Source organism: Camelus dromedarius, chromosome 4 (assembly GCF_036321535.1).
Source record: "Camelus dromedarius isolate mCamDro1 chromosome 4, mCamDro1.pat, whole genome shotgun sequence".
NCBI classification, from domain to species: Eukaryota; Metazoa; Chordata; class Mammalia; order Artiodactyla; family Camelidae; genus Camelus; species Camelus dromedarius.
The window spans coordinates 82,174,683-82,197,454 of record NC_087439.1 but is presented as its reverse complement, the minus strand read 5'-3'; the positions used below and the strand labels follow the sequence as shown (position 1 = coordinate 82,197,454).

At 56.2% G+C, this 22,772-nt stretch overlaps 1 protein-coding gene across 2 annotated transcripts; it reads right to left on the bottom strand.

The window, feature by feature from the left end:
• Positions 1 to 79: 79 nt before the first annotated feature.
• Positions 80 to 21,979, bottom strand: ASIC4 (acid sensing ion channel subunit family member 4). Of its 2 annotated transcripts, XM_010988389.3 has the most exons (10): positions 21,339 to 21,979; positions 6,162 to 6,306; positions 5,946 to 6,073; positions 5,593 to 5,755; positions 5,035 to 5,091; positions 2,962 to 3,115; positions 1,682 to 1,773; positions 1,526 to 1,605; positions 1,090 to 1,194; positions 80 to 917 (listed from the first exon to the last, which is right to left on the bottom strand). In XM_010988389.3, the coding sequence occupies exons 1-10, from the start codon at positions 21,918 to 21,920 to the stop codon at positions 804 to 806; spliced, it is 1,620 nt and encodes a 539-aa protein (XP_010986691.3). In that variant the 5' UTR covers positions 21,921 to 21,979; the 3' UTR covers positions 80 to 803. The 2 variants fall into 2 exon arrangements, with proteins under 2 accessions (XP_010986691.3, XP_064341272.1); XM_064485202.1 differs by lacking the exon at positions 5,035 to 5,091.
• Positions 21,980 to 22,772: the final 793 nt, after the last annotated feature.

Genomic DNA, 22,772 nt, shown 5'->3' with positions numbered 1-22,772 from the left:
CCAAGTCATGCATATGCCCAGCCCCACCCCAGCTCCCAGCTTAGTCACACATACACACAGAGAATTCTTTATGCCTCTTTATTCCCAATTTTGTCAGCACTTTATAAAACCAGACTGGAGGCAGAGAGGCCTGAGACGCCCCCTTCCCCACCCCCAAACTCAGACAAGGTCTGAAAGATCTACCTCTCCCTGCGGAGGGGACTCTGGAAGTGGGGTTGGAGCAGGGGGAACGGGGAACTGGGAGCTGGGCCAGGCCTGCTGGGCCACCCACTCCCCCTGCCAAAAGGGGAGCTGGGACTGGAGAGGGGCAGGAAGTAGGACCAGCCCAGCAGTCCTGAGTCCTGGGGGCCTGCCTTCTCCTGCTGACACTCGAGGGCTGGGACCCTGGCTGTCCCTAAATTACCCACCCCATAGCCCCACTTACCTTCTAAATCTTTACCCCCACCCCCACCCTGTCCTCCCTAAATATATACAAATGTACAGAGGATTCCACCCTGGTTGGGATGGGCCCCCTTTTCTACCTCCCTCTCTCCTCCCCTACACTCCCCTCCACAGGGGCCCATAGCCTGGTCTCCAGCCCTCCCTGGGCACCAGCCTAGGGGTGGATGGTGTGGACAAGAGGGACCTTTGTGCAAAGCAGCTGGCGCCAGGGTAGGCAAGAGCAGGAACTGAGTCCCCACCCTCCCAATGAGCACCGCCCTCTCACTGCCCCCAGATATTCTGTCCCAGGAGCAGGAGGAGACTATGGTGGGGATCCAGGGAGGGGACCAAGACTCCTGGGTCCTTTTGGACACAGCACCATCCTAGCAAGCGAAGTCTTCAAAGAGGCCCCCTGGGGGGCCGTGTGGGTGATGGTGGTTGGGGAGCAGGCTGTTGGCACCCCCACCTTCCGCATGGCCCCGGCTTGGGCACGGACTCTGCAGGGTGAAGAGTGAGTGGGACAAGGAGATTTCAAGCAGTACCCCCAAGCCTCACACAGCCATCCCTTCCTTGTCCCTGAACTCCTTCCCACAGGCTAGTTGAGACGTTATGGGGGATTCAGTCCCAGGAGGGGATGCTGGCTGCACACTTGACATCGCCCATCCTCACCTGCTCCTTCAGCTCCTGCAGCCCCAAAGTGGAGATGCCTCCAGTGGAGGTCCGGAGGGGGGTCTTGGGACGACGCCACACCCGCTTCAGTCGGTCCCAGGACACCTTGGGGTTCAGGGTCGGGGAAGAGGGGCGAGCTCAGGAAACTTGCTAGAGGAGCAGAACGGGCCTCACCAGGCCCACCCTATAGACCAGCTGCCCCAGCAAACCCCCACTAGGACTCCCCAGTCCTCCTCACCCATCCCCTCTTCCTGACTCCTCAGTGCCCTCAGGCCTTCCTGCCAGTAAGGGGGCCCCAGCAAAGAACCCAGAGCTTGACTTCCCAGCCAGTCCAGCTCCACCAGGAAGCCTGCACCACCCCTCTGCTTTCCCCCAGCCCTTCCTCCCACCCTCCATTCTCCATCTGCATGGCCCCCACCAGGCCCCCATGCCTTGCCTCATAGATGTAGTCGAGGATCTCCAGCAGTGTGAGGATGCTGGCCCCAATGAATAGGCCCATCTGTCCCCCGAGGTCTCCTGGGGAGCACGAGAGAACGGTCAGAGGGATCAGGCTTGGCTGGTCCACCCCTGAGGAATCAGGGCCAGGGCTCACCCAGCAGGGCTGACAGGCCATAGGCTGCTCGCTGCTCCATGGCCTCAGAGGTCAGAGCTTCAAAGAAGACGTCTAGGACCAGGAAGTTCTCCCTGCAGAGACAGGAAGCAGGGTATCCCTGTGGGGCCGTCTTCCTGAGGAGGCAGCTGGTAGGGACATCCCAGGCCCAGCAGATCCAGATCTGAGAGCCCCTGTGTGTAGAAGCTCTGAGGGGAGGCTGTCCCAGATGCATGTCAGTTCATATTTTGAGGGTTAGCAAAGGGCCTGGGAAAACAAAACTCCTGAGCCTGCAAGAGTCCCTCCTGCTTTCTCTAGAGGAACAAATAACGTTCACTTTGCCTCATCCCTATACCTCTCTAGAACCTTCAGTGGCTCCCTACTGCCTGACAGTCCACTCCAAAATTTCTGTTCCAGACTTTCAAGACTGCCCATGATCAGACTGCACCAAGACAGCCCAGACCAAGATTGCACTGTACCGTCTTATCCAAACTGCTTTCTTATCTGCTTCTCTCCACACACACAGCCTGCCTACTGCTCAGGCTGGCCTTGGCATCATCCCACAGATCTCTAACTGGGATGCCTCCCTTCTCTCCTGTTCTCATGGACCCAAACCCGGGATCCTCAGACGCCCCACTCACACCTCCCCTGTTTCCCCTACCCTACCCACATTAATCTCTCCCGGGGCCTAAGAATCAATAGTACACCATCAAACACGGCCTCATCTACAAATTGTGGCATGAGTTTTGTGTTCTAATCATCTCTGTCTCCATAGGATCCAGCGCTGGGCCTGGCTCAGAGGATGCTCAGCATTAGTGGATTGGCTGCAGGGTACCAGACCCAAGGTTCAGTGTGGCCCTTTCCTGCAGGCCACCTGGTTCCTCCCCAATCCCTTCTAGTTCTCCCCGCCTCCCCGCACAGCATTCACTCCATGTGCACTTAATGGCTGCCAGGTTGCTGGGGGAGAAAGACACACAAATGGAGGATTCTAAAACAGTGGGTAAGTCCAGTGACAGAGGTATGTACAGGATGCTGTGGGAGATGAAAGGCATTTGGGCTCAGAAGGGCCTCCATGGAGGCAGAGACACAGGATGTGACTTGGAGGATAGGTAGGGGTTGGTTAGAAGAAAAGGATCTGTGAAGGACCTTCCTGGCAGAATACTCATTATTAATAAAGATGGGCCCCACTCCCAGCCTCCACCACAAATCAGGCCTATTGAGGGCGGCCTACACACACACACACACACACACTCACACACACACACACACACACACATACATACCGTATGTAGGTTTCGTTGCGGTTGTACTTTCTTGCCAGGTACCGGGCTGAGCCCCTGTTGGGGATCCTGACCATGGAGATTTCTTTCCCGTAGCGGGTCAGGTTGCAGGGGGTAGGGCAGAAACATGGGCCTTGGGAGCCCCCGCCCAGGGAGTCTGCAATATAGAGGCACCAACTGCAATAGGGGCCGGGGGCAGCCCAGAGGCCCTCTAACTGCAAGGAGGAATCTTAGGGGTATCCTGAGGCAGGCATGGCCACATTGAGGGCCTGTTCTGGCCAGTGCTGGCACTGTCTAGAGGAGACTGGATGGGAGTCCCTTCCTGGACCAGCTTCAGAGCACCGGAGAAAGTGGGTGGAGGCAGAACGCCCAGCACACTCCTGTATCCCTCTGCCTCCCAGCCCCCTGGGGCAGAGAGGTCCTCCTGGCTCAGAGGGAGGGCACAACCCATTCACCAGAGCTAATTAGTCAATGAGGCCTTGGACACACAAGGGGCTTGGAGAGGATCCTAGGATGAATGGGATTTATGCATGTTTTCACACATGCATATGGATGAGTGGAGTGATGGATGAATGGACGGACAGAAGAACAAATGGACAGGATTGGTATTCTCAGGATGCTGGGTTTCCTCTGTTCACCGCTTCAGATCCACTTTCCACTCTCCCTACCTTATTCTGTCCCAGAGGTCTGATCTCTGCCAAATGCATCACCTAGACTCCCTGTCCACTGTCTTTGGGTTAGGTTTGCCCAATGGGAGGCCCCGGCAGGATCACAGGGCAAGGAGAGGAGAGATGCTGGGGTATTTAGGTGGCAGAGGCTGCATTCCTCCTCTTGTGGCCCTGGTTCCTGGCTCCCATCCATCTCGGGCAGCCCCGGATCACTCTCTGGGCCCAGGAGCGTTCCTTTCCTTTGTCCCTTCAGGCCCAGGGAGGAAAGGCTCCCTGGTGTTGTGAGTTCTGCGGAGTCTCACCACCCCTTGTGGTTCCCCTAGTCCCACTCACACATCTGTTCCTTCATTAATCACCTTCTATCACCCCTTTGGCAGATGTAGTTGGTGTGTGGGACAGAGAAAGTCTTAATGTGATTCTACTGCCCCAGCATCTCAAACCCATCCCCATGGCCCCAGCATCTGGATTCCCACAATGCCCTCCTGACCAGTCACCCTGCTTCTGGTCTTCCTCCCCCCATCCATCCTCACATCTAATCAGAGTCACCTTCTTAAAATCAGATGGCATTCTTGCCTCACCTTAAGCTGTTGTTGGCTTCCTAGTGCCTCCTCCACTCTTTCCACCCGCTCCTTTGTTCTCTGCCCTCCAGCCACACTGACTTTGCCCTTTCATGGCCCCAGACACACATGCTGTCTCTGGTCTTTAGCACGTGCTGTTCCTACTGCCTAGAACATGTCCCCCTTTTCACCTGGCTGACTCTTCCACAGCCTTCAAGTCTCAGCTCATATGTCATTTCCTCTAGGAATCCTCTCTGCCTTCCCAGGCAGGGTTGCATACCTTTCCTGGGGCCCTGTAGGAACCCTGAGGTTCCCCTTCCCAAGAACTAACACCCTGCATTGTAATGCCTGTCCACAGCCCTACCGGGCTCTTGTTCCCACTCTTAGCTCCAGCACCAGCGCAGGCTGTAAACATCTGTAGAATGAATGAACGAAGGAAGGAAGAAAGGAAGGAAGGAAGGAAGTGTGAATCAGATGACACCTATGGACAGATCGGGTTGCCTTACTTAAACCAATAGCCAGCAATGCAACGTTCCTCACACCAAGGGAAAAGTCATCTCACTTTCCCAGAGAGGCAAGCTCATCTGCAGAACCAAGGTGAGAAGTCCAGCCCTCACTCTCAGTCCCAGGTTCTCTGCAACACCCCCCACCCCACTGCCTGCACTTACCAAGGAACACACCTGCAAAGGTCCTCAGACCCCTGGAAGTATGGGGATACGGCTCAACCCCCCAGGAAGAAGCCCCCTAGGAAGAGACTGGGAGGAGGGGAACCAAGACAGTGAGGAGAAGGGTGGACAGAGAGATGAAGAAGAGGGTGACGAAAGGCAGGGAGGGGAGAAGGCAGCACGGACCCAGTGTGTGGTCAGCACACTCGATGTAGATATTTGGCGGGCAGATGGTCTCATTGCCTGAAAGGAGAGAAGATTATTCCTGGAGTCTACGGTTCCATCCGTGCTCCCCCACAACATTCCCAAATGTGGGCACACACATGCATGCCCGTACATGTGTGTGTTTGCACATACACATGCATATGTGAGTTTATACATGCTGGTGCATATCAGCATGAAAATATACACATGCATATATGCACACAAACCAATGTGTGCTTGGGGGCACATAGATGCACACACATTTGCATGCACGTGTTCAAGCACATGCACGCAATCCCTACAAGTACACAAGCAGAGATGAACGCAAGTACATGTATGCATAAATACATATTAACATGCACACAAACACACATGTGCACACTCCCATGTGCATATATGAAAACATGCAGAAAATCCAAACACATACCGTGTACACTCACGTGGGTAGAGACATATGCACACGCTGTACACATGCACCAGCCCCCATGCACAGGAGCAGTGTTCTGCCCCTGGAGGGCTGGCGGGGGGTGGGGCGCCCACCTGGCATGTGCACCATCCGGCAGTGGCAGCGCTGAAGCACAGCCTCCTTTTCACAGCGCAGCCGGCAGGCAGACACGCTGTAGGCCGAGTAGCCCTGAAGCTCAGGCTCCCTGAGCCCACTCTCCGCCCGGCAGTTGCCCCAGGGCTGGGGCAGATAGGTCAGCTGTGGAGGCGGGGCATGATGGGGTTACACCCAGAAGTCCCACCCAGCCCTCCAGTGCCCACAGCCCTGGCAAAGTCCACAGGAGAGCTGGAGGGATGGGAGTTTCTGGAGGGCAGATCTGGACAGCATTCCCTCAGAGCCCAAAGGCCTGGTGCTGGGCCCAACCCAGGACCCAGCTTGCGGGGCTCACCCGCTGTTCCTGGCAGGACACAAAGGTCTGGAAGCCTGGGGACACACCGAAGCCCAGCTGGTGGATGTAGGGTGGCTCCTCCTGGCTGTGGATCTGTACTCGGATGCCGGCCTCAAACGATGTCTCGTCTGCACAATGGAGATGGAGACCTTTGGAAACCCATCCCAGGCAGAGAGGACCCAGGCTGGAGCCCTTGTCCTTTTCCTGCCTGCATACTTGTCTCTCTCCAGATGGGCAGGTACTCCTCTTGCTGGATGTCCAACATGATCTCCAGGCCACTGCCCATGCCCCCTGCCCGGCTGGGCAGCGAGCTCTGTGGATCCGCATTGAAGGTATAACACTTCCCATAGCGAGTATAGACCTGGGGGTAAGAGAGAAGAGGAGGGGAGACGGAAGACAATGCCTTAGGCTCAGGCTTCCCTGTCCCCTGTGAGGAGCACCAGACCTGCCTGGAGCCCCCTGTCCCATATCCCAGCAACCAACCTACAGCCCAGCCTCTCCCCGAGCTCCATCTTTTCTACTGACACCCTCAGTTAGGTGATTAAAAGGCAGCTCCAGCTTAACATATCAACAGCAGAACTCTTGACATCTTCCCAAATCCTGTTCCTCACCATTTTCCACCACCAAGTAAAGGGCCCCACTATCTACCTAATTTCTCAAGTCAGGATCCCTGAAATCTCTCCCTCACCCTGCATCCAATCCAGCAGCCGTCCTGGGCAGTTAGACTTCTGAAATCTACTTAGGATCTATCCACTTTCCTTCCATCTCGTGTCCCCCTTTCACCATCCTCTCCCCTGGCTTATGGCAGCGGGCCCTAACTGGTGTCCCTTCATCCCTCCTTGCCTTTCCTTCCAAGCCATTCATAACGCAGTAGCCATAGTGCTCGGTCTACACTGCGTGGATCCAGTCAAGCCACTCACCAGCTTAAAGCCCAACAATGACTTCCCATTTTACAGAGAATAAAACCAAATTGCTTCCCTTGCCTGAAAGTCTCCAACGTGAGGAAACCTTTGCCTCTCTCTGCTGCCTCTCCACTCCCAGATCTCTGTGACAATTTCAAACTTATGGAACAACTTCCCTCCCTGGGGCCTTTGTTTATTCAGTTCCCTCTCCTGGAATGCCCCTCACCTACAACTGGCATGGCTGGCTGCTCATCCTTTAAGCCTCAGCTTAAATGTCCCTTCTTCAGATGCAGACTCATACCACACAGCATCATCTTCCCCCCACAATGTGATTGTTGATTTGCTCAAAGTACTCATCAAGACCTGAGATGATGCTGTACCCAGAAACTGACACATTGTAATTGACTGTACTTCAATAAAAAAGACCTGCGATGATTGTCTATTTGCCCCTGTGTTCAATATCCAGCTTCTCCTCACTTGAGTTTATGCTGCAGAAGGGCAATGAGCCCGTCTGCTGTCCCCAGCACCTGGCCCAGAGCAGGGCACAGGGATGCTTTAATAAGCATCCTTTGCAAAAAGTTCTCCAGCATGGACACCAGATGGAGCTGGCGCCCCGGAGATAGAAACAGGCTCCGGCTGGGAACACAGCTGCAGTTGGGAGTTGAGAGCAGCTGGGGTGGGGAGGAGCTTGAGAGAGAGGCGGATGGAAGTTCCCCTCTGCCAGGCTCACCCCACAGGGACCAGCCCCAGGGTCAAACCCATCACAGGCAGCACCTTCCCTGGGGGTAAGGGGTCGGTGCACTCAATCACTCTCTCTCTCTCCCTCCCCTCTACTTGGGAACATTTTCACTTTGGTAAAAGCTGGGAGAAAAGGCACAAGGCAGGGTTAGGGAAAGATTCTGAAATGCCTAGCTCCACAGGGAGGGTGTGGAAGGGAAAGGGCTGAGTTGAGGGCTGTGGGAGTGAGGAGTTCTAAGAACTGGGGGCCTGGGGCCGCCCTTGTGGCGGGGCAGGGTTGTCTTCCATCCCAGCTAGGTTAATCACCCTGGCTACGCTCTCCTCTCCTCTCGTACAGTTCTTCATTCACACCAACACCCTGCCTCAGATTCTCAAAACAAAAGCACACACATAACAAGCACTGTGCAGTTAACAAAACATGGCAACATCTACTGCTGCCCCACTTCATCGCCTTAGCCACTCTGGTATCGGGTGGGTTTAATTAGCCCAGTGATTACAGATGAAGCAACCACAGCTCAGAGGGGTGCTGTGATTTGCCTAACGTCACACAGCTAGTCAGTGGGAGAGGTGGAACTCCTCCAGATGCAAGACTCAAGATGTTTCCACAATCCATTGCTGGCAACTCCCCCAACCCAAGCCTACCCTACCCCAAGCCCCAGCTCCTGTCAACCCATCCACCTGAAATGAGACAGGAGTGTCACCCAACACCTGTCCCCTTTTCTCTTACTCCTCCTTCCCTTCCACTCCACTCCTCTACACCCTTCTCACTCTCTTCTCCAGATCTGCTACCATTCAGTTCAGTTCCTCACCTGTCCCTCCCCTCCTCCTTCTGCACCCTTGCCAGCTTCTGGGTTCCAGTCCTTGACCCTGTCTACTCCAGCTCCCTGCTGTGTGTCCATCTGTGGGGCAGGAGTGGGCATTGCTGACAGTCCCAGAACATCAGCTCCACCCCAGGCACTGCACTAAATGCTTAATGCACTCTTTCCAATTGAATCTTCAGAACCATGTTACATCCTACAGATGAGGAAACTTGACACTCCTCAGTTTGGCCTCAGTTGGAGAAGCTGGCTGATTTGCCAAGGTCTCCAAGATCAGTGCTTCTCAAACTTTAATGTGTGCACAGAATACCTGTTGTTAAAATGCAGATTCTGATTCAGTAAGTGTGTGTTGGGGGCAGGATTGAGATTCTGCATTTCTAACAACCTATTCGTCCAAGGACCGCACTTTGAATAGAAAGGCCCTAGATGAAGGGCAAGAGTCCATCAAGACAGCCTGACTCTCAACGTGTCACTGGAGGGAGAAGAACCCTATAGGGGCCTGAGGCAAGATCCCTGGGTTCTCAGTGCTGTGGGAAAGGCAGATGGGGGGCATACGTAAGTATTTGCCCCAAATCTCAAAGCAGTCCCCCTCTTCCTATTTCGGGCAAAGAAGATGCTGGAATCGGCTCTTGCTGATGTGGCCAGTTGGAAGGCTAAACAAGGCCTGGGCTGCGCTGGGGACAGCAGTGAGCTGCTCACTCGTGCCCCGCAGTGTGCAGCACCACCTTGGTTGAACCTAACCCCAGGCATTGTCATGGTCTCTCCATAGTCTCAAGGGAGGCTATGGACTCCCTGAGGCCAGGAACCCTGGTTCACCATTTTGGCATCCCCAGAGCCCAGGGCAATTTGCAGAAAGAGGCATGAGATAGGGGGAAGGAAAGCAAAATGAACATTATCAAACATTCCCACTTTGTACTAGGTCCTATGCTGGTACTTTTGATCTATTTTCTTCTTTGAGTCTCCAAGAAAACCACATAAGGTAAGCATTGGTGCCCCCGTTTCATGATGAGGAAGTTCAGAGAGGGAAAGTAATTTGACTAAGAGCACACAGCAAGTAAACAAGAGTAGAGATTCAAGTAGAACTGAACCTGATGTCAAAGTAGAGTTAGTGCTTATAAATCACCTGGTGGATGTAAGTGAATGACTGGTAGGATCCTGAACCTGGGTGTGGCTGGGGCAGCATCCCTATGTGGCACCTCCAACCTAGACACACAGCCACAGGCTACGTGTTGCTGAGCCCAGCCCTGTGCTGGGAAGAGCCAACCTGGAAGGCTTTGGCTCTAAAGGTTTTGGATAGGGATGGCCACATAGTACCCCTGCCCTTGAGGCGACTGTGCAGAGTAGGGGTGACAAAGGGAGATGGGTGAAAGGACTCTGGGTCTGATGGACAATACTCTGCAGGGAATGGACAGGCCAGACTGGCTGGGCCAGGCCACCTGCACAGCCCGGGTCAGGCCTGACTGCTGGGCAGAGCAGAGCGTTGCCCTGGAGACGGTCCCTGGGCCAGGCAGGCAGCGGCAAGTGGAGACGCCAGCTCCTAAGTGGCAGAACTCTGGTGGCAGCACAGCCCACAGTCTCTTCCATGGAGACGGCACGGCTGCTCAGCCACAAGGTCCCACTGGCTGTCCACTGCTCTCTCCCCACGGACTGGCCCTGAAGGAGGGTGGGTGAGCAGGAGTTGAGGGTCCAGAGTCTTGCCATGGAAAGGGACATGTCCTGGGCCAGGATGTGCCCTAATGGGCCAAGAGGCTATTTCCAGGTCCTCTCACCCTAACCCAGCCCTCAGCCTCTGGGGCTTGTCCCCATCTCAGAGCCCACCTCCTCCTCCCATCTGGCCCTCCTTCTTCTCTGCCCTCCCTTGCTCTCTGCCTTTGCTCCCAGGTCCACCCTCCTGGCCCTAGGCTGAGCCCCTCTGTCCGTAGGTTGGACAGCTTTTAGACAGGACTACGTCTGCGCTGAAGGCAGCCCCTGGGACCCCTCCACCACCCTCCTTCCAGCCAGCCCTCTACCCATCCCTCTTGGACCATCTCTGTTTTAGCGTTGGTCTGGACCCTGCCCTGGATCTGTCCATCTTCCTAGTCTCTGTCCCCTGATCTTAGAATGTCCTCAAGTCCCTCTCTATCCTCCTGGCCTGACTGATCAATTATCCATCTGATCTCTGCCTCTGTCCCTTGCCCTCTGTCAGCCTGCCATCCCCCTGGCCTCTGTCATCCCTCCCATTGGCCTCGCTGACCTCAGCCTCTCTTTTCCTTTGCCCACTGCTTTCTATCCTGTTTGCTCTCCCCTCGGTCTATCCCCTAGTCTAGGTGTCTAGTCTCTGACTCTTGTTTTCCTCCTAGATTTTCCCCTAGGCCTGAAGCTGCCTCCCCAAGCCAAGAACCCTTCCCCAGGAGACTTTCCCTCCTTTCCCTGCCCCATCTTCTAGGTCTGCCCCAGATAACGATCAGGGGCTGGGGAAGATCTGTCCAGAGTTTGTGAGTGGTGGCTTCTCTCTCAGTCCCTTGAGTTCCATCTGTCCACAGCCCCCATTTCCTTGAAAAGTTCTCCCTGGCCGGCTGGCTCGCATTCTCCCCCATCCCTCCCCACCCCCTCATCCTCCCTGCAGTCACAGAGCCCACAGGGTTAACAAGCAATTAGCAGGGCCAGGGCTCAGAGCTGCAGGGGGAGAAGGCTCTGGGCCTCCATGAGATGAGAAGCAGCCAGGAGCAGCCGAGGCCGGGCTAATCCCAGGGCTAATCTGCAGCCTGGGCTTTATCTCCAGGGCCTTCTGGGCACCCTGTGTCTGCCAAGGCCCTGGCACCTCCCCCTACCCCACTTTTCCATGGCAGCTTTATCCCTTCAAATTCCATCAGCCCTCCCCTGATGTGGTCCAGCTTCATGCCTCTAACTTAGACCCCTGGAACTTACACTGCAGTGCCCTGGGGTCCAGGGTGGGCCAGTGGAAAGGGGTCCTTCATCTTCATCTACCCTGGACTGTGACTAGCACCCCAGGTTAGATGGCTCTCAGGCCCCAGCTTCACTTGGGGGTGGCCCAAGTGTCCAGGTTCAAAGACTCCTCATTTTCTATCTCTGCCAGGGAAGACGGTACCAACTCAAAGTGCTGGGGGCAGGGGGTGGAGGGTCGGGTCTGCACTGATCAGAACTGGGAGGTGACTCAGTCCAAACCCTTATTGTACAAAGGCCAAAACAAAAGCCTAGAGATGGCAAGGGACATATCCAAGGGCATATAGAAAAAAGGGCAAATTCAGATCTAGAACCCAGTTCCCCCCTCCCACTGGCCCCAGCATTCTCCACTAACCTCAGGTGTCAGTAGACCCTGGTCCCAGCTCCCACTCCACCAGTGACAGCCTGTGTAATCTTGGTTAGTAAAGTGATTTATTGACTTCTTTGGTCCTCAGTTTCCTCATCCGTCAAGTGGGGATAGAAATTCCTGCCCCACTTAATTCACAGATTGGTTATAAGTCTCAAAAGAGAAAGAATGTCAAAGGCATTTGCAGAGTGAAATCATATACACAAGGCCTCATTAGTAGTGAGTGTTGCGAAGACCAGTAAAACCCAAACTGGGGCAGAGATCGACCACTGGATGTGGTGCTGGAAACAGATCCACAGAAGCTTCATAACATGCAAAATGGGTGCACATTATGGAGCCTAACAGAACAGGGTTCAAATCCTGGCTCTGACACCAGCCTTGGACAGGCCACCTAGGGTGGTGATTTAACCTCTCTGAGCCTCAGAGTGCTCACCTGTGAAAATGGAATGGTAATTCCTCCTCCTAAAGCCAGTGTGAGGATCGGAGACAAAGTTCAGAGTGATGCGAGGTAGGTGCTCAAGAAAGTCGGGGAGCCCATGTGGGGCGTGGAACTCCTTGCCAAGATGGAGCAGCCATTTGATCTTGGATCCCCACTGGGCCCACTCTCACAGGGCATCATGCACCTTGGTAAAGGCTCTCTCAGCAATTTTGGAGGGGACTGCAATTTTGCTTCTTAGAGGACGGAATTCTGCTAGGGCAAACCCCCAAGCTCTGAGCTATGGCTCTCCTATCAGTGGAGGGTACAGGGTTGCAGCTCTGCCTTTACTGACTGTGGGATTTGGGTTCAGCCATTTAACCTAGCTGATCCAACACTTTTCATCTGTAAAATGTGAATAATAATAGGCACCTTTCAGAGGTATTATAAGGAAACAGATGATGTACCTAAATAATCGAACAACGGCTAACATTTACTTAGTGCTTACTCTGCGCCCAGCACAGTCCTAAGCACTTTATATAAATTAACTCCTTAATTCTCACAAAATCCCTCTTCTGAAGGTTTCTTAACATCTCTATTTTACAGAAAAGACAATGTAAGTTCACATGACGTGGCAGAGCAGGGGACCAGGCGACCTGGCACCAGAGTCTGTGCTCAGAGCCTCTGGGTGCTGACATACACCTGGCACAGCCCCGACAAACAGTAGGTGCTCAAGAAATGCTGGGTGTTCAAATCCCCCTCACCCATCCAACACTATTCCTTGATATGATGCGTTGGGCACTGTGCTTGGTGCTGGGGACGATTCAGAGAACAAAATTGCTGGTCTTTGCCCTGAAGGAGTTTGCTGTCTGGCCACTGGGGCATTCATTCATTCCAGAAATGTTTACTGAGCATCTAGGCACTGAGCCAGGTGGACAGCAGCGGAGAACAGAGCACACAAAACCAGCGACCCCAGGTCCAGGTAAATCATGACTAGTTGTGATAAGTGCTACCATAGGGGAACCAATCCAAGTCCTCTGCCAGGGAGTTCGATTTGGGTGGGAGAGTAAAACTTCCCAAAGAAGTGCACTCATCCACCCAGGAAGGGCATCAGATCACACACCAGTCAGACACAGGGAGAATGACCACCCTTCAAGAAGGCCTGACCCCTTCCCTACCACAGGGTCAACGCAGCGACCCCAGCCACCCAGGTGCTTTCCAAGGAACTTCCTCTCCAAGGTAGAAATGCTTGTGGGTCTAGCAGGAAATGGGCACGATGTTTGTTCAAATGCACATGCGTGAGCGTTGGCGAAAAAGTAGGAGATGGTGAGATGGTCAAGTCTGTGTGACCACAGGCTGAGGCCGAGCTGAAGCTGGGAGCCGAGGAGCGCTTGGGGCCGTGGAAGAATATGGTAATTTCAGGGAGCGCCGCGTTTCCACTGGAGAGAGGAGAGCAGGGCCTCCAGGGCGCAGGTAAATAGGCAAACCTGTTCCCAGGTAGCGACCACTTTGGCCTTAAACCCTAGAAAGTCAATTTTCCAGGCGGGAATATTTTTAATTTGTAACGAAGTCTTTCCCTGGCATTCCAGCCCTCGATGCAAAGTTACTCGTTAAGAGTTTGCTTACGCAGTGAGTCACACCCGTGGCCCGCCGGGCGTTCAGGGGCCGAGATTGAGAAGGTGGCGATGGTGGCTGTGGCGGTGGCGGCGGCGGCGGCGGCGGCGGCGGCGGCGGCGGCGGCGGTGGTGGCGGCGGTGGGTGAGTGAGTGTGCCAGTGACCCCCAACCCCGCGCGTACACCCGAGCATGCAGGCCGGGCCCACCCGCACCCAGAAGGGCCGCACCCACCGCCTCCCGCTCTTCGCCGCGCCCCCTCCTCCCTCCCGCGGGGCAGGCATCCATCACGGCGCCCGGGCGCCCTCCCTCCCGTCTCCTCCGGGCTCCTCCGCTCTCCTCCCTGGGTTTGCCTCATTTGCATTCCCCCGGCTCCCGGCTCCTCGGCAAAGTGACCTCCGCACACCGCCGCGCCAGAGGCTTCCACCGCGGAGGGAGACACCGCCTCTAGCCGCCCTCCGCGGCCGGGGAAGGGCGAGGGGGCGCGAGCCGGGACGGCGGGACTGGGGCCCCCAGCAGATGGCTGCAGAGGGAAAGGCCGAGGGTGCCGAGGGGCGCAGAGCGATTCCAATGGGATTTGAACCCGCGGCTTCAGATCCTCAGCAGGGCGGGTGTGGAACGTGGAGGTCAGCACTGGCCGGTGAAGCTGCGCCCCAGAGATGGGATCCCTGCTTGGAACCCAGGGCTCCCCAACACCCCGTTTGCTCCCTCTAGCACCCCCACTGGAGAGGATCCAACCCTACTGCGCAGTGGCCCAAGGGTCCCCAGTCCCCCAGGGGCCTGACCAGCCCCCCATCCCCGCTTCCCTGGCCCGCCGAGCTGCCTCCCCTCCCCCCGTTTGGTATTTACACCTTTCACACATTTGTAAGCTATTATCCTGTCCACGCTTAGTCACCGCTGAGCCAGGCGCCACGGATTTAGCTCCTTTAATCTTTCCTCCTAAATCAATCCTCCATTTCCCCTTAATCATCCCGTGGCTCCTCTCTGAACTCTCTCGCTGCTGCCTCGGCTGCTGCAGCCTATGCCTGTATCTCTGGAACTGCTCCCCCATCCAACCCAAAACTGGTGTCCCAAGGGTATGGTGAACGTTTAGGGGCGTGGGTTGGATTTTCAGCGCTGCCATCCCCAGCCTGGGGACCTGGGAAGAATTGCAGACACCCCCTCCCTCTTCTGGAAAACACACAGCACTGTGAACCCTCTTATCTCCACCTCCAGGGTCTCTGTCTTTCTGCCTTCCCACCCCCATTCATCTGGGATGGTTCCAAGACCCTAAACCTCCACCATGATTTACAACACACACACACACACACACACACACACACACACACACACACACACACACACACACAAACCCTCAGGCCTCCTGTCCCTCCTGTCCATGGTTCCGTTCTGGGTGTCCCCACCCCTTCTTCCCAGCTGCTCCAAGGAGGTGGCATTGCTAGTAGAGCCTGGAAGGGCAGGGAAACACTGATAACTCACTGTCCTGGGGCTGCCCTCTCATCCCCTCCTCCAGGGAGACTGTCCATCTCTCTGACCACACTCAGACTCCACCTCACATTCACTCCCTCTCCTCTGCCCAGTGGGACCCACTGACTCGGGGCCTCAACCTGAGTAGCCCTGAGGCTCTGCACTGCTGATGCTCCCAGGGGTGCTCCTCCTGCCTCCCCACCCCCCATTCCAGATGCTTTCTGCCCCTCGCCTGGGCCCGGCAGAGGCAGCCATGCCGCCAGCCACAAGAGGGAGCAGGTTCCTCCTGGGAAGCAGAAGGGCAGGGGTGGGGGTCCAGGAAGGAGAATGGGCAGGGGAGAAAGAGGGAGGACGGGAGGGAAATGTGAGGGCCATTTCTTCAAATGCTAATCAGCATCTTCCGGCAGTGCCACGAGAAGCTGAGCTGATAATGAGCCCAGCTCGGTGTTGATTCCTGATTAATGAAGAGGCCACAGGACTGCTGAGTGGGGCCGGGTGGGGCATGTTCCTCCTGGCCCTCCCCATTGCCCTTGCAGGCCAGCCCTCTGCAACAATAACAGTGCCTGCCCTTGGCTGCTGGGATACATCACTCAAATCCCCCTCCACCAACTCCACTGGCCAATGGGAAGCAGCCAGGCTAAGAGCGCCACCTCCAGGAAGCCTGAGGGGCAGCAGCCAGTGGTGGGGCAGGAGGTGGGGAAGCCAGCACACTGGGTTCCGCTGTCTGAGTTGTAGGTAGCCCTCAGAGTATTGTTTTTTCAAATCAGGTAATTTTTAATTAAAATAATCAGGACTTGGAGCTTCTCTGCACAAAGTGGAAGACCCCCTAACACTGGGCATCCCTGACCATAGGGTAACAGCTGGGGCTGAGAGGTAGCTCCTCCCTTTAAAAATAAGTGACCTTCACTTCTCCTCAGACCCCACCCTTCCCTACTGAGTGCCCTCTCCGACCTGACCTGCCCAGCTCCTGAAGGCAGGACCAACTCTGAACTAGATGTTGAACGAAATGTTTTCAAGGTTCATGCCCCAGGAGAAGATGGGACTGGAGGGCACAGAGAGCTGGCCTGGGAGTGAGGGTCAGAGGTAAACTCATCTGGTAGACAAGAAGCCCAGACCAACCTCGGTGGGAACCTTCTCCCTTCCTGAGTCAAGGGGGCAAGGGACAGCCCTGAGGCCCTTGGAGCCAGTGGCAAAGGTATAGCGTTGGAATGTTTGTAGAGTAGCCCCTCCCAAAATCAAGGAGGGGCCGCAGAGACTGTCACTATGGGCCTGGCCACACCAGGGCAGGGACTGGCTCAGGAAGAAGCTTGGATGGAAGGCAGAGGATAGCGGAGGAGCCTTGAACTGGGGGCCAGGGGAGCCAGAGAGTGACAAAGGGCTTGCCGGCTGCTCCCTTTGCCTCTGAGCTGTCCTGATGGCAGCTGGGGTGGGGCTGGGAGGGGAGGGAAGAGGGCAGGGAGGGGGACTGCCCAGCTGGAAGAGGCCTTGTCTAATTGTGCCTGATTAGTAGAGAGGAAGAGAACAGGGTGAGTGATTAATAGTCACGGCAGTCACCAGCGTGTGGGAGGGAGGGTTGGGAGGGGGAGAAAAGTCTGAGAGCCAAGAGGGGATGGAGACAGGGAAGCACCTACAGGTCCCTGGTCACCTACCCCTCCAGGGGCTGCTGGGACCCCTGATGACCTCATGGAGACGGGCTGGCCCTACCCCTGCCTCTTCAAGGATTCTCCACCTTCCCCATGCCTCAGTTTTCTAGACAATAGGATGGAAAAGACCAAGGTCATGTCCCGCACCTGGGAAGAAGATGTATCTGCTCATATGTGTTTCCAGACACCTTGATATCCCCAGAAACTGGCCCCCTCCTCAGCTCAACCTGGGACCTCAGCCCACAAAGTAGATGGCCGGACTTCCAATCACAGACCACTGCCATCTCCTTATATCATTTGATGCCAGTTGGAATGCCTAGCCCTGCCCAACGTGGCAGCCTGAACCTCGTTCCCAGGACCACCTGGAGCTGCACTGTCCAATAGGCAGCCACTGACCCCAGCTATTTGAATTGATCTTTCATTCTCTCTGTCACACTAGTCACATTGATGATGCTTAATAGCCAGTGTGGCTAGTGACTACCATGTTGGACAGCACAGTTGCAGAACATTAACATCACCACAGGAACGGATCTTGAGTGTGTGTGTGTGCACTCCTGCATGTACGCATGCGTGCCTGAATACTGGGGAGGGTTGAATAGCATGGGGAGGGGGTAGGAGGGAGTTGGGGCCTGAGGGTCAAGAGAGGAGGAAGGCTAGGTGATGGAGAGTAGCGAAGATGCCAGCACGTGGGTCAGAAAATAGCAGGTGGTGCTGGGAACAGGCAGGTGAAAGGAAGCCAGGAACCGGGGTGGCTGCATTTATACCAGCTGACACGCTCAGAGTGCACAATTCACGCGTGCCAGGCAGTGTGCTCAGCCCTTTACGGCCATCTCTTTTAATCCTTACAACCACTCACATTATTTTAGGTTCTAGTATCCTATTTAACGAATATAGAAACTGATGCTCATGGAAGCTTTTTGACTTCTCAAAGATCACACAGTTTAAAGGCCACACAGCCAAAGTTCGAATTCAGATGGTCTGGCTCTGGAACCCAAACACTTGACTGCTCCACTGTACAGTCCCCAGCTGAGAGGAGACACTGAGATTTAGAGCCACATTTTACAGCTGAAGAAACGAAGCCTAGGGAGAAAGAGTGATTTCCGCCTTCTAGTAAGTGGGCAGGCTGAGAGCAAGCCGCATTGGGGAAAGTACAGATGAGGCTTGGCGCACTTGGGTGGAGGGAGTGGATGGTGGTAGGACTCAAGGAGGAAGGAGGAGAACATTATAGGTGGTGGCGAAAGGAGGAGGTGGAGTGGGCTGGCATGAGACTGCGTGAGGAGCGGGGAGAGGGAAGAGAAGAGATGGGGGAGATAGGTGGAGGGGAGCAGGAACAGAGAGGTGGGAGCATCCCCCACCACCCAGGAGCCATCTCTGCTCTCCCACCCCCCACCCCTCCCTTCCTCTCCAAACCCTGCCCAGCCTGCCTCACCCCTTAAGCCTTCCCAGCCCTCTTCAGTCCAGAGTGGCCTCTCTCTCTGAACTCAGGCTCTTACTATCCATGTACCTCGTTTGGCAATTAATCCTGCCACCTCCTGACACTGCCTGCATGGTTGGTTAACTCTTGCATGGTTGGTTAAGCTTTTAAGTGTCTCTATCCTCGCTCCACCAGGAGACTGGAGGCTGCTTGAGGACAGGGACTGGGGACCAGGGCTCCCCTTCTTTGTTCTCCCCCACAGACCTGGCAGGGAGCCTGGCACGTAGTAGGTGCTCAGAACTCCATGTTGATTGATTGAATGACTGATGGGGAGTCAGTGAGGGGACATAAGGGAGCATGGGGGTGAGAGCAATTGCAGTGGTAACAGAAGCAAGAGCAGCAGCTGAGGGGACTGGGGGAGGGTGCATTACCCAGAGTAAAAATAGGCTGGAAAATGTGACATTTATTAACTTGGATTCCAGAGGAAAGGTCATAGCAGAGTGGGGAGTGGGAAGGAGGAAACAGGAAAAGCAACAGAAAACACATAAGAGCCCCTGACCCAAAGCCTGTCGCTATCACTGACCCTCTCACCACCCACGCCCTGGCAGCTTCCCACCACTCATCCCCGTACCCATCTCCCCACCATAGATCCCAAATCCCCATCGCGCCTTCCGTGTTCTCACCACAGAGTCTATTAGGGACCTCATGTCCTCATCAGAGACCCTGTGTCTTTGTGTCCACGTCCTTCTCAGTCTTGCTGCCACAACACACCCTATCTTTCCCAATGCCACGGATCATGGACCCCCATCCCAACCCATAATCCGAGACTCTGGTAAACTGCCAGAAGACTCAACCCTAGAATGCCAGGTCCAAGGGAGAGTTACACTCAGAAGGATGGGGTTTGAGCAGAATGGTAGGAGGACTAGACTGGGTGGGGACAGGGGAGTAGGGTCCAAGGGGAATTCCTGTCCCCCAGTATTTGCTTTTCTTGACCACCCCTCACCATGCCACCGCAGCCCCAGAGCAGAGACCCACAAACTTCTATCCTTTTCTCTCTAATCTCAGGGTAGGAGAAGGCCTGTGGGAGAGCCACCCTCACCCCTGCCCAGCCAACTCCAGATTCAGAGGGACTTGCCAGCCTTGAGCAGGGGACCCCTGTTCCCATATCCTCCAGGTATCTCCTTTCCTAGATGCCAGGCAGGAACCCCCTGCCTCCTTCACCTTGCTTCCTTGCCCCTCCATCTCTTCCTCCCCCACCTCCCCTCCCACTGAGGCTTCCTCTTTCCCTTCCACCCCCAGCCAGGGCCTGGGACACAAACTCCCACTCCACACAAAGCCCCCATTGATTTCTGCCCCAATAACACCTGCTGAGACTGGGCTCTGTCTGTGCCCCCCCCCAACCCAGAGGGGTGAGGATGTCGCACAGAGGAGCCCCACGGACCAGAAAGGCCACATTCACACACTCCTCCTTGGGGACAATCGCAGCCCTGGCTTTGAGAGCAGTGATTTTTCCTAGAAGGCAGGGTGTGTAGCTGGACAACAGACTAGTACCCCCTTGACTCCTCTCCCAGCACAATCTTCCTTCCCATCCCTCCCTCCACTTCTACCCAATTCCCCCCAACCCAACGGCAGGAGGACCCAGAAGCTGCAGGGATGGTGGGGGCAGAAACATGCTTGGGACATGTTTCCTGGTGCTACCGAGGCAGTGAGTGAGAACCTGGGTGGGGGCCATGAGAAGGGAAAGTCTCCCATTTCGGGGTGGTGCTAGAGGCTAGGCTGGATGGGCACATGTTGACGCCATGTATTTGCATATGTGCTGGGCAGTGGTCACAAGAATGAAAACACACACCCCACACACACGTACACAATGCTGGAAGTGAACTGTGGACTGGGGACGGCATCTCAAGCACCAGGAATAATAGACATCCTGTGACTGTGGGTGAATGGAGCACCGACAGACAGACAGACAGCGTACAAGACACACCCCTACACACACCTCACACACCTGATTGTGGATGGTGTGCACAGGAGGGCAGCCCAAGCTGACACTCCACTCCCCGTGAGAGTGTATGTGTGTGTGTGTGTGTGTGTGTGTGTGTGTTTGTGTGTGTGCATTCACACACGTGAGAGACGGGGAGCAGTGGTTGAGATAGATGGGGTGGGGTCACAAGAGGGGACAACATTCACAGCGTGACCCTGCCCTCGGCAGCTAAGTCAGAGCAGGGATGTGGGCTCAGAGATGAGTAGCTCTCTGGGTGCGTGGGCGTGCAGGTGTGCACATGAGTGTAGTGACAGGGATACCGAGTGTGTGAGAGAGAGTGTGCAGGAAACTATGTCTCAACGCAGTGGGTGTGTGTGTGTGTGTTCTGGGCAGCAGTGAGGGTGAGCCGTGCACAGAAGAGTGAATGAGTGATTCTCAGTTTAAGAGCCCGAGCCCGGCAAGGGAGCAGCAAGAACCAGGAAACGGAGGGAGGGCCTGGAAAGCGGGAGAAGCTGGAGGGGCCGCATGAAAGAGGGATGTGTGAGGGAGACAGTGAAAGGGGGTGTGTGCGGGACAGAGACAGACAAGAGACACTGGCACCCAGTGTGTGCGAAGATCAGCTCTATCCAGCCTCCCCCAGAGGCAGCCCCAAGTCCCTCCCTTGCTGGAGCCCCCCAGACATCCTTCCCCCATTGCCCTTGTTTGGTGGGGAGAAGAATCTAGCCACAGAAGAAAAAGGGAGCAAGAGATAAATAAGGGTCAGTGGGTCTGGTCGCGGCATGGTGCATCCCTTCCCCACAAGCTGACCGGCTTCAGGCCCCCAGGCCCACTCCAGGACCCTCGGCCCCCAGACCTGGGCACTGCAGCAGCAGCAGGGCCACGAAGAGGAGCGGCAGCAGCAGGGTAAGCCCCAACAAGCATCCACTGCTCCATGGCTGGGGAGCCAGAGGGAAACACCAGGCTTCGGGGAGACACGAGGCCAGCCCCTGGTGGCGGAAGGAAGGGAAGCCCTGTTGAGGATGCCCTGCACACACCCCCACCCCGCCAGCCTCTGGCCTCCCCAGGCCTGGCGGGCCAGCTGGCAAGACTCACCACAGAGAAGTTGCTGGCGGAGCAGTGGTGCCCACTGAAGTTGCAGCTCTTGAGCATGTCGGCGAGCTGGTGGCCAGTGCGGTTGAGGATGTCTACCATGTCGGGCTCCGGGTAGCGCAGGCCGGCAGCACGGTGCCCGTCCCGGTCTTTGGGGGGCAGCCCGGTCAGGTTGGCCAGGTGAAAGATGTCGGCGTCGCTGAGTGCCGAATGCCGGAAACGGTTGATATTGCAGAGGGTGACGGCTGGGAAGCCCGCCACTGGGGCTGGGGCAGCAGGGTCCATTACCACCAGGTGAGGCCGGGTCAGGTAGCCCCGGGCCAGAACAGCCGCCTGGTACAGGAAGGCAGCCAGCGAGGTGAGTAGGGCCAGTGCCCACAGGGTTCTGCGCAGTCCATGGGGGCCTGGGCCACAGGCCCGGCCCAGCCCGTGCAGAGTGCTGGTGCTGGCAAAGGTGGCCAGGTCCCGGGGGGCTGCTGCCCCCCGTGCAGCCCCCAGGAGGCTCTGCTCATCCCCTGCCTCCTTCTCCTTAGGTTTCGCATCCTCCTCTGCAAATTTGATTTTGCACACAATCTCGATCGGCATCTGTCCCCGGCTGCTGGGACTGGCCGGAGCCTCCCTGCCCCTGTCCCTCCCTGGCCAGCAGCCCCCGGTGCCCTCCGGAGTGGCGGCAGTGGCAGCGGCTGCTCTTCTAAACTCAGGGCAATGGGAGGAGGACGGGGACAGGGTGGGGGCCTGAGGTGGGGGAGTCACTCCCACTCCCAGCAGCTCCGCAGCCCTGGTGCTGCCTCTGCCGCTGCTGCCTCTGCTGCCGCTTGTCTCTCTCCTCGATCGTCTCCTTGTGGCTTCCCTTATCAGCACCAGCACAGCTGTCAGCCCCTGCGTGTGTCCCTGCAAGCGAGCGAGTGAGCGAGGGAGCGAGCGCTGCTCCGCCACGCCGCGCAGCCCCAGCCGCTCCGCTCAGCATGTGCTCCGGAGCCCACCCCGTGCTTAATAATTCAGGACATGTCAACAGCGTTTCACCGGCAGCACGGGCGGCAGGAGCCAGGCCAGGGAAGAGGGCAGCCCCCAGCCCAGGACAGGGATCCCCTGTCCCTGTCTGAGACCTCGTTGGGCTTCCCCCCAAACTCTTGCTACACTCCAGACACTTGTGGGGTCCCCACATGGCCCCACTCCCAGGCCACCCAGGGAGGAGTGTCGCACCCAGAGTCTTCAGCTCGTTTTGCCACTTTTCTGGACCACGCCCCAGGAAGGGTCAGTCAACTCTATCCCTCACCTCCTGGCCTCCCTGACTCTTGACTCCAGCACCCAGCCACTACTGACCCCAATACCCGACTCACAGCGGCTTCCAGAAACTCCTTGGGAGAGCCACTTGTTTGAATGAGGGAGGGGAGGGGAGGGCAGAGGAGGGCAGGCAAGACAGACAAGAGGACAATG